The following is a 10,962-nucleotide window of genomic DNA, read 5'->3' on the forward strand; positions in this document are numbered from 1 at the left end:
GGTAGGAAATAGAAATCTAATAGACTAACTGTCCAGTCACTAGAACAAGCTTAGAAATGTTGTGTGTTGCACTCGAGAAAAGCTTTGTGTATATCTGAAATACAGAAGTAGGCAATGAAAGGGTTAGTGAACTTCACAAATTAGGTAAGGGCAAAAGTAATTTCCACGTGTAATTACTAATCTAGATTACATCAGCCAAGTTTGCTGGATTTTAACAACAATAAAGACAAACAGATGGTAAGGTTTGCGGACCATGTCCCTGAGATAATGGGTGTTCCAGATGTTCTCCCTTAAGCATCTGGAAGCAACAGGTGAACTGAGCTATTTAGTCTTAAGAAAAGGCTTACAAAGACATTATTTTTGCTTTGTATGATAGATAAGTATTTTCTTGCTGAATGTACTTTTCAAAATCACCTTAAAGGGCTGTTACGTGAACCCTGGGGTGCGTCACCCTAAAACCATCACCTGTGATCATGGAGAACCAGATTTACTTATTCGAATTGTCTTTCTTTGAGAATTTCTTCAGGCTGGTGTATGTAGCCCTTTCTTATCTAACGAACTGAGTATTTTTCTATACATCTGCCAGACCTCTGGCAGATTACTGGTCCTTTTCAAATAGGAATCACCAATTTAGTGAAGGCTGGAGAGAAATGAGTCCCATGTTAATTCCTTTGACAACCCATTAATGCTGTCATCAGCAATGTCTCTGAGAGTATCTTTGATCTAAAGAGGCGATAGTGATTTTCAAAAAGTTTTCTGTGGTGACAAGACTAATCCTGGAACCTTAAAAGTCATTTCCAGCTTGCCCAGGCCACCACACTTTCCACAAAGCCACATCTCGTCTTGAGTCCCTAGGCCTGGTCAGGATTCTGAAAGTAGCCACAAGTGTGTAGACTCCGAGTAGGCACTTTGTTTGTAAGTATTTATTTTCCAGAGCCCACTCAGGAGGAGAAGAAAGCTATAGGCTGTTAGGAGGACAGACGGAACAATGAGTCAAAACAACTCCTCCCCACTTGTACACTAACACACTGGGGAAAATCCCTCAACACTAGCACTTGATATGAATGGAGATTGCTTTGGGTTCAGACTGCAGAAGGCACTTAAAAGAAATTCTGGCCTGGTCAAAGAACTAAGAAACACTGGAGCTCAGGACCTGGATTTTGTTTGTTTGTTGTTTTTTTAAAGCAATTTTAAAACAACTGTTGGATGACAATTGATTTACACTCTGTAAGTCTTTCATAAACGATTTCTGCAACAAAAATATTGTTGTAAAGTATTTATTTACATTATATTCATAGACCATCCATTATCTGAACTTCAGTTAGTGGTTATGTGTTAGAATAAATCACTGATATTTTCACAACTATTAAGAGCTAATAACCTAACAAGTCAGCTCCAGTACGATTATTTACATCTTAACCTGCAATTTGACTACAAAGGTAACACTTTTAAGTCACAAAACAGAGCATACAAAAATATACTTTCTAAAAAAAAATTCCAAATATTAATATGCAGAAATATACAGCCATACTAAAGCCAAGGAGTTATTTCTTTTTCATAGTAAGGCAACCCATTTACATGCAGACCCTGTAACATTGTCTACATCACACAAGGCACCAAAGGACACTTTCAACACAACTGCATGCATCCAAGTTTGAGACAATATATTTACATCCCCCTTTTAAATAAGTTAACCTCTGACTCACTTCAAGAGATCATAAATGCTTTTTTTTTTCCCAAAGGTTCAGAACTTGGAGAACAGTGCACATCAAAAATACACAAAATCTGAATGGATATACACTGAAAAAATAGTCTTTACATTTCTCAAACAACTCAAAAAGGAGCAGATATTGCTATGTCCCTCTCATCGCATTGCACTTCTGTTCTCTAGGTTTATAATACATATTGCTCAAAGGGTTAAGACGACTAGATGAGCTTCGATTCACTGTTCTAGGGCATAAAGGTCCTGCTCCATTCACTGTACAGCATCCCCAAATCAGTCCCAAGCCATAAAGTGCACATCAGTTTGGCTTCTGTCTTTTTGCTGTCTCCACCTGAAAGGACCAGCATCTCCCAACCTACTGTAGAAAGTCTCAAATCAATTCTGAGTCAAAAAAAAAAAAAAAAAAAAACATGTCGTCATCCAAAACTAAAGAGGAGGAGGAACAAAATCTAGTTAAACAAGCCTTTCCAGCAGGGTCAGATCTCAGCCCTCTATGCAAGGCTCCCCCCCACACACACACACACCCCCAATTCCCTTCTGAGCCTCCCCATCACACTGCGTTGATAGTCAACTCACCTAAGAGAGACTAAAGTGGACTAAGTTTTCAGGAGGACTTGCTTTTAACTGGAAAAGGGGGCCGTGCTGGGTTCCACCAAAGCCCTCTGCCCAAGGAAGCAAGCTAGGGGCAGGAAAGGGTGGTAGTGTTTGTTGTGCAGTTTAAGTGGACAAAGGGCCTCCTAGGCCTCAAAGAGCTGGAGTGTCAGCCTGAGTCTCATCTCAAGGTGTCCGGGTCCGAGAGGAGCACGGAGCGAGGGGCCCCCCGCCAATCGTGCTGCTGTTGCTGCACAAGGCCCCCCCAGCCTGGGTGCCACCCGTGCAGGAGGCAGTGGAGGCAGCCGGCATGGATGACGATGGGTTGCTGCTTTTCCGCTCCTTCTGTCTCAGGTGGATCTTGGTGTGGCGCTTCCTCTCATCACTCCGAGCAAACTTGCGGCCGCAGTAGTCACAGGCAAAGGGCTTCTCGCCGGTGTGGGTGCGAATGTGGGTAGTGAGGTGGTCACTGCGGCTGAAGTTGCGCATGCAAATCCGACACTGGAAGGGCTTGTGCCCTGTATGGATTCGGATATGCCTGGTCAGCTCATCAGAGCGGGAGAAGCGTCGGTCACAGCCTTCCGCTGGGCATGGATAGGGCCTCTCGTGCACTGGGGTCTTACTAGGTCTGTTGGGGTACTTGCGGGGCCTCAGAATGGGCCGCAGCGGCAGGTGGTGTGGGTTATAGGCAGCAGCTGCAGCGGCTGAACTGTTGCTGGGCAGCCGGGGCCCCTCACTGGCTCCACTGACTCCTGGCCCTGTGGCCCCACCACTGGGGCCTCCCAGGGTAAAGTTGCGGATGGTAGAGAGTGGAGTGAGTGGAGGGGGGACTCGCAGGGAATCCAGGGGGCAGGGGAAGGGCTTCCGGTCTGGGCCAACCGCACCATGTAGGTCTCTCTGGCACTGTGATGGAAAAAATCCAGGATAGTCTGGAATCATGGGGAAGAGGCCTGGATCTGTGGCTGGTTTGGGGGAAGGGTAGGAAGGAGGTGGAGGATAGGCCAGAGAGGAGGAGGCTGAGGTGGTGGCTGCTGAGAGGAACGCTGAGGGGTCCTGGTAGAGATCTCCTGCACAGCCAGAATAAGGAGGCGGCGGCGGTGGCGGTGGAGAGTAGAGGTGATCCAGGTCTGGCTGGGTCTGGGACATGGTGCACACGCCCAGGGGTCCTGTGGCCAATGGGTTGGGAGAAGCAGAAGTGACACTGGATGAAGCTGTGGTAGAAGCTGGCGAGGTGACCCCTTGAAGGATGCCTGCACTCACAATATTAATGATGCCTTCTGGGTAGCAGCTGGCACCAGGGTACTGAGGGTCAATGGAGAACTTTCCCATGTAAGTGAAGGTCTGGTTTCTGGGTGCAGAGACAGGTGCAAAGCTGCTGGGATATGGGAGATCCAGGGACCTCTTCTCTCCAGTCATGTCAATGTTGATCATGCCATCTGGGGAGGGAAAAAGAATGGAGGTGGAACAGTGATAATGCAGGCAAGAATCCCTTCTCACTCCTCCTTTCACACATGTCCATTTTCAAAGCTCGGGGTTCTAGCACTACAGGGCTGGGGGAAAGAGTCCAACAGGTGGAGAAACTGCAGCCCAGATACAGTAAGAAATCCCACTAGCTCCAAATCCCACTGAAGCAGTCAGTGACAGTCTGGGACTCAAAAACTACCTCCAGGAAAGCATGATGAGTTAGTTACTCCCGCCCCTCCAAACCATCTGTGGCTCTAGTCCCCAATAAAAACACCCAATAATAGCAACAACAACATTAAAAAATTCCCCATCTGCCTGGAACTTCTATCTCCCTCCTTTGCCTGGTGGTTCCACTGCTGGCAGAACACCACCCAGTAGCCTGATCCCAGACAGCTCCTTCAAAGGTCTCAGTGGGAGAGGAGAGGGAAGCCCAGGAAAGGAGTTTGATTTCCTGGTTGCAACTGTCTCTCCGCACATCTCCACAGCTTCACCAGTAGGACTCAGAAGAAGGAATCTTACACTGAGCCAGAGGGATCAATAGGTTTCCCTTCTCTCCCAACCTGACACCGCGGGCCCCAGCCCTGATCCAAGATCAGTGGCAGAGCGTGGAAGAAGGTGAGGGGACCCCGGTTTGCCACCGCATTGCCTAGGCAACCAGAAGCTCCAGTGGCCTCGTGGATCTCTCTTGTGATCGGGGGAGCGAGGCGCGCCTCCCGCTGTTGCTCGCCCTTCACTGCCACCTCCTCTCAGCTTCTCCAACCCCCTCAACTTGGCGGGGGAAGCGCAGGTAGGAGCGCACTCAGAGACACCCCCCCACCCCTGTATCTCGCCTCTGCTTGGGAGAGAGCCGCGTACAGCATCACCTAGGCTTGACTCTCCTGATGCGTAGCTCTCCTCCGAAGCCCTGAACTTTCCCGTCACTTTGCCCCTACTCGGGGCGAAGGCAGGCCGGCCAAAGAGCCCACAAAACCACTAAGTCCAAGGGGCGCCTCCTCTCATCTTACTCCTCCGCCCGCCCGCCTGGGGCATAGCGCGCCCCGCGCATCTGCCGGTGCGCCCAGCTCCAGCGCCCAGGTCCCCGCTCCCACCTGCGCCTCCTACACTGCCTTCCAGTTTCCAAAGCTACCGACAGCTCAGGTAACCCCGTCCACTTCCCTCCTCAAATCTTGCACAGGCACCTCACCCCACCCACTAGCTCAGAACTGCATGCGTCCGGGACCGCAAAGGGGCTGCCCGGCTTACCTCCGGCCACTCCGTTCATCTGGTCAAAGGGGCCTCCCAGTTCGGCATTGGGGAAGATGGTCACCGACGTAGCGGCGAGGTCCTCCACCGGGTAGATGTTGTCAGACAGCTGGTGCACAAAACCACTGAGAGTTACTGGGATTTTGTCTACGGCCTTGGCGGTCATCATTTGTTCCTCGCACAACCTGGAGACCCAACTCCCTCGCTACCTGGAGTGTCAGAGAAGCCGTTTTGGAGAGGGATTGGATTGAACCTATGTTGGTATCTCCTTTTACCCTCCACACTTAAAAAGCAATCACCAAAATTAAAGAAAAAAAAAAGAGAAAAAAAACCAGAAATAAAACTAGCAAACAAGTTGCTGATTTTTCTTTTCTTTCTTTTCTTTTCTTTTTATTTTTTTAAGAAAGAAGAAAAATAGCTATTGGCCACTGACTCTCTCCTGTGTTCCGGCTTAAGAAGCCAGGAGTTGCTGGTGTAGTGTTATTATAACAGTCAGTGTGTCCCCTCGCCGAGCTATTAATCAATCGCTGCTCTCTCGGTTAGACGGAAAGTGTAGCTCTAAGTATTTATGGGCAGGTCCTCAATGCCCGTGACGTCGCTGCCCATATATGGACTGAGGAACAGGGCTGGGCTAGGCGGCTTTGGCCGTCACATGGCTTATCTGCATACGGGCTCCCGGGCTCGCGACTCTGGGCTCCGCCGCGCCGCCCCGCCGGCGGCCGAGTGCGCGCGGTCCGCGCTCTGCACCGGGTCAGAGCTTCGGTCTCGGCGGGGAGGGGGCGCGCTGCAGCCAGGGCTCAGGCTGCTGCGGGAGAGCGCACGGGTCCGGGCTGCGGGGCGGCCTCCCCGGGGCGGGGAGGAATTCCGGTTCTCCCGGACTTTCCAAAAAAGGCGAAGATCCGGTGCCGGCAGCCCCGCCTCCCCAGCCCTTGTTTGGGAGCCATTCCGGAAAATTAAACTTCGGAAAGAAACCGAATGGAGCCGAGACACTACAGTCAAACCCCTACTCACTTTCTTGGCAGCTCAAAACCGCAAGCAAAAGCAGGCAGCTAAGAAAAAAAAAAAAAAGGGGGGACTGCATGCATTCACGGAAGCTGACTGCTTTTTTTCTGAATTACTTGGTGGAAAGAAGTGGCTGTTGATAAGAGTGAAATGCGGTGTAGCTTTTTTGGAAAGTCTGTTCTATTTATACAGGAGCGAAAACGGAACAGATTCGGGGTTGTTTGTTTGTTTAAGTATTTTGGGCACTTTCGAGCTGTGTATAAAGGGGTGTAGACCCTAGGACAAGGAAATTAGTTGAGAGGAGCATTGAGAGACACCCTCCAAGTCGGAGACACCCCCTTCCTCTGCTCCCCGCCCCCCTTCAGCTGCTGAGCTCAGCGGGCACCTTTCCCAGCGCTTCTGGGCGGTCGGTTGTGTGGGGGCGTTCAGATGGATTGGACACTCTGCCCCAGACACACACACACACACACACACACACACACACACTGCACTTACACACACACACTGCACTTACACACACACACTGCACTTAGACACACACACTGCACTTACACACACACTGCACTTACACACACACACTGCACTTACACATACACTGCACTTACACACACACACACTGCACTTACACACACACTGCACTTACACACACACTGCACTTACACATACACTGCACTTACACACACACACTGCACTTACACACATACTGCACTTACACACACTGCACTTACACACGCAGTACACTTACACACACACTGCACTTACACACACTGCACTTACACATACACTGCACTTACACACACACGCACTGCACTTACACACGCACTGCACTTACACACACACACACTGCACTTACACACACACTGCACTTACACACGCACTGCAGTTACACACACACACACACACACACACACACACACACACTGCACTTACACACAGTCCTTCCGCAACACACACTCGCCCCCGCCGGCTTCTATACATACACACCCACTCGCGCACCTTAGCTACACACCTCCTGGGTGACAGCGCGCCGGCCACACCAACAAAGTGTCCAGGCGACAAATAGCGACCCCCGCTTGGTGGACAGGGTGCTCTGCTTAGAAACCCACCTTCAGCTTCACTGCCCACCCCGACCACGGAGACAGCCCAGCCCAGGCCGGCGGTGTGCCCCACCTGCACTGGCGTCCTTACTCCCAGAACACACCCATGAAGCAGATACACTTTCTTTCAGTCCCTCGCTCACTCCCCCCGCTTCCCGAGTCACCGCGGCGAGCCCAGAGACATCCCAGGTACCAAACAGCATTGCTGATGCCAGTTTGGAGCCGCTATCAAACCCCACCCTCCCTCTCTGAAGAGTGAAAACTGCTCAACCTGATGAAAATCTTTCTGTCTCGTGCCGCAAATAATGTTTAAAAACTTTTCGGAGGTCCAGATGTTCTAGGGTTCTGGCTTGTTGCGCTCCGGGCTCCTACCTCCTGCAGCTCCCGGACTTGCACCCGGAGCGCTCCGGTGCCTGGTGCCCAAGTACCACAGGACTAAGCCACCGAAGCCTGGGCTGTTGGGGGTCTGGGAGGGCGCGCATGGGATGCGCAGCTTTGAGGTTCTTTTCCCGCCCGGGCCGAGCTGTCCCTGCGTTCCGGGAGCCTGTGCAGGCGAGAGCCACAGCGCCACGCCGTGGACGAAGAGCGGAGCTGCAGGCGGCTGCCTGCCGCTCACCTGCTTCCCGCCGGGTCCCGCGCACCGCGACCTGGGGCCCACGGCTGCTGGAAGCGGCTTGGGCTCCTCCACCCAGGCGCCGCTTCTCCCCTTACCCGACGCAAAACCCTTTTTTTTTTTTTTTTGGCGGGCAGCCGCCTTGAAGACTCCAAATATCCAAGAGAAAAAATTAGGAAAGTTTCTTGCTCGCTTGCGCTGCGCGCTCTTCTCCAATTTGGAGATCAACAGAAAAAGCGACAAGGGAGAGAAGGAAGGAGGGAGATCGCCGCAAGGTTATTAGCCCCTTTTATAGGTCCCCCCCCCCACCCCCTGGCTAAAAAGAAAGAAAAAAAGGAGCCAGTCCCGCTTCTAAGAGGAGGAAGGAAAGGGCGCCGGCTCTTACCACGTGCGCCAGCCCGCTCCGCCTGCGCTCCGGCCGGCCCCGCGGCCCCCGCGCTGGCCACTGGCAAGACGACGCCTCGGCCTCGGAGAGGAGCCCGACTCGCATCTCCAGCCGCGAGTCCGAGAGCGGAGACGGGGGAGCCGAGTTACTCAAATGCGGGTCGTGGCTGCGGGGCTCCGGCGACCGGCCCCCGCGGGCCTCCCGGGCTAGGCTCGCACCCGCGGCTCCTGCGGTGGCGGCGACTGCGATCCCGGCGCTTCGCTCCTCTCCACGCACGTGGGCGGCGGGCGGGCGACTTGCCGGGGCCGCCCCGCGGGGGTGCTGCCTCCGAGCGCCGTCCGGAGGGGGAGCTCCCGGGAGCCCCAGTGCCGGGCCCCGGGCCGGGGGTGGGGGGGGCGAACTGGGGGGGGGCAGAGTTTTAGGCCGCCGCTTTTCCGGGGGGAGGAGGCTGGGGGGTGGGGGTGGGAGTGGAGGTGGAGGGTCGCTCCAGGAAGAGACTGCCTTGTTTGGCCCTATCTGAAAAAAAGAGTAAAGGGGACTCTTTGGAGTTTTCCAGAGACTTACACCTCCCAGGGGAGCTGCGCCCTGTCTAGCTGCCTTGGAGGGTGGGGGGCGGGGATGGGGGACACCGGGTGACCAACAGCTGCAGGGAGGTCATGCTGGCTCCTTGGAAGGCCAGGGGCCAGTCCTGAGAGGCCTCCCCTAAACCTGTGCTGAAAACTGGTCAGTAGATACTTTCAGTAAAATACTTCTCCCTCTCCCTCTCCCTCTCCTTAGATACTTTCTGTAAAATACCTTCTCCTCTCTCTCTCTCTCTCTCTCTCTCTCTCTCTCTCTCTCCCTCTCCCCCCTCTCTCCCTCACTCCCTCACTCCCTCCCTGTTTAGCCACCCTGAGGATAGGGAATAATTTCAGAAAGCTAAATCAACTTGCCTAAAGTCAGGGGCCTGATTAGCAAAGGTGTCCAAACTCACCACAGGTCTCCTGCCTCCAAAGGCAGTCAGGGATCGCTAGGTCTTCTGCTCAGGAAAGACCACTTCCCACGTGGGAACCTTCTCGCAAGATTGAGATCCTGGCGCAACCTGCTAGAGACGAAGCACGTTCACCTTTGCCAACTTCAGCTCTTTGGCATTTCTGAGGAGAGGAAAGATGAGGTCAAGACTGTCAAGAATGCAAGAGATTGCCATGGACATACATCTCTCCCCCCAGGGTTAAGGGAGAAATTAAGTTCGTAAGACTTTGGAGATCTATTTTTCCCCCCCAGATGAAGTGACCAGGTGGACACAAAGACAGAATACGAATAGCTCCTTTAATAATATGAGCCAACATCACTGTATTCTTCCTGGAGGAAGGAGAGACTCCAAAGATGTTTGCAAAATAAAACAATGTGCAGGGAGGATCTGGAGGGACATATGGGGGGGGGGGCGGATTGTGGAAGCTGAATATGGAGATGTGCTGTGGACTCTATGCACTTAGAGCTTATTCTGGTCAAAAACGGGGGGGGGTGTGATAGAGGCACCTTTCCTTAGAAGAGAGTTGTCAAAATACCCAAGAAAATGGAGCACTCCAAGATGTATCAGATTCTGATTTGTTTTGTCATGATTCCAGACTCAGAAAGTAACAAAGAAGGAAGCAGAGGAATCCCACTGAAGGTTTGCTTCTGCAGATGGGGGGCTGGATGGGGGCAAACAACAGGGAAAGTTGTAATCCTGGCATCCTGCCTGGCCTCTGAATCCTCTTTAAGACATTTTCAGGGTTCTTTCCACACTGCACTGAAGAGCCCAGTCAGAAGACATACCACAAGTATTTCTCTATCACTTGCATGAAGTTTATTTTTTACAAATAAACATTTTTTTAAATTAGGTTCTTGCAGCTGTAATGCCATGTTCACTCACTTCCATTCTCATCTTGCTACTGGAGTGAGCGGAAAAGAGGTGTCAGAGTGGGCCTTGACTGTGGAAACACACTTGAGAGTGTTGATCCCTAACCTCAATGACGTCAGCTATGTGCATCTCAGTGAGAATTATGCTGATAGTTAATAACTGTCCCAGCCACTCAAAGCTTTCTTTTAATGGAGAGGTGGAGAATTAACCCAGGACCTTGTGAATGCATTTTATCTACCACTCAGCACCTTCCCTAGTGCAGTGTTTTATTTATTTATTTTCCCTTTTGTTGCCCTTGTTGTTTTTATTGTTGTTGTAGTTATTGTTGTTGTTATTGATGTCGTCTTTGTTAGATAGGACAGAGAGAAATGGAGAGAGGAGGAGAAGACAGAGGGAGAGAAAGATAGACACCTGCAGACCTGCTTCACCTGTGAAGCGACTCCCCTGCAGGTGGGGAGCTGGGACTCCAGACTCAACAGTTTTTTTTTTTTTTTGGGGGGGGAAGGGAGTTGGAGAGAGAGAATGAGAGTGAGTGGGCAAGCGAGGCCAAATTACCCTTCGGAGCTCTCCTTAATACTTCTTTGTGCTGTCAGGAATCAAACCCAAGGGCCCACACACGGAAGGCATGCACTCCAACTATTCATTACCTCCTGGGTCAGCCAAGCCTTTCTAAAAGCTACCTGTGTCTGCTGAGAAAACTGGGACAGAGCTCCTTACATTAAGCGTCTCACTGCTAATTAGATCATCTCAGGGACCATAAACCTAGGCCAGATAATGTCAATCAAAATTAAGAGACCTGGGAGAAGCATTGCATCTCACTAGTCCAAAATGCAGCTAAGTCAGGTTTCACTGGTTCACATAATCTGCATCAGAGAAAGTCAGACCCTGTGATGTGTTTTGCTAGCAGCAGCCCTAAGGAGAGGGTTCTTAGATTCTCTTTGTGACTAGCTATCACTAGATCGA

At 51.6% G+C, this 10,962-nt stretch overlaps 1 protein-coding gene across 2 annotated transcripts; it reads right to left on the reverse strand.

Annotated features, from left to right (window-relative positions):
• Window positions 1-1,261: 1,261 nt before the first annotated feature.
• On the reverse strand, window positions 1,262-8,496 carry EGR2 (early growth response 2). Of its 2 annotated transcripts, none has more exons than XM_060192995.1 (3): window positions 8,118-8,496; window positions 5,021-5,129; window positions 1,262-3,750 (listed from the first exon to the last, which is right to left on the reverse strand). In XM_060192995.1, exons 1-3 carry the CDS (start codon window positions 8,220-8,222, stop codon window positions 2,501-2,503), a joined length of 1,464 nt encoding a protein of 487 aa, XP_060048978.1. In that variant the 5' UTR covers window positions 8,223-8,496; the 3' UTR covers window positions 1,262-2,500. The 2 variants fall into 2 exon arrangements, with proteins under 2 accessions (XP_060048978.1, XP_060049026.1); XM_060193043.1 differs by lacking the exon at window positions 8,118-8,496 and adding an exon at window positions 7,736-7,827.
• Between the last annotated feature and the right edge of the window lie 2,466 nt (window positions 8,497-10,962).

This window comes from Erinaceus europaeus, chromosome 1 (assembly GCF_950295315.1).
Source record: "Erinaceus europaeus chromosome 1, mEriEur2.1, whole genome shotgun sequence".
In the NCBI taxonomy this organism is placed as follows: domain Eukaryota; kingdom Metazoa; phylum Chordata; class Mammalia; order Eulipotyphla; family Erinaceidae; genus Erinaceus; species Erinaceus europaeus.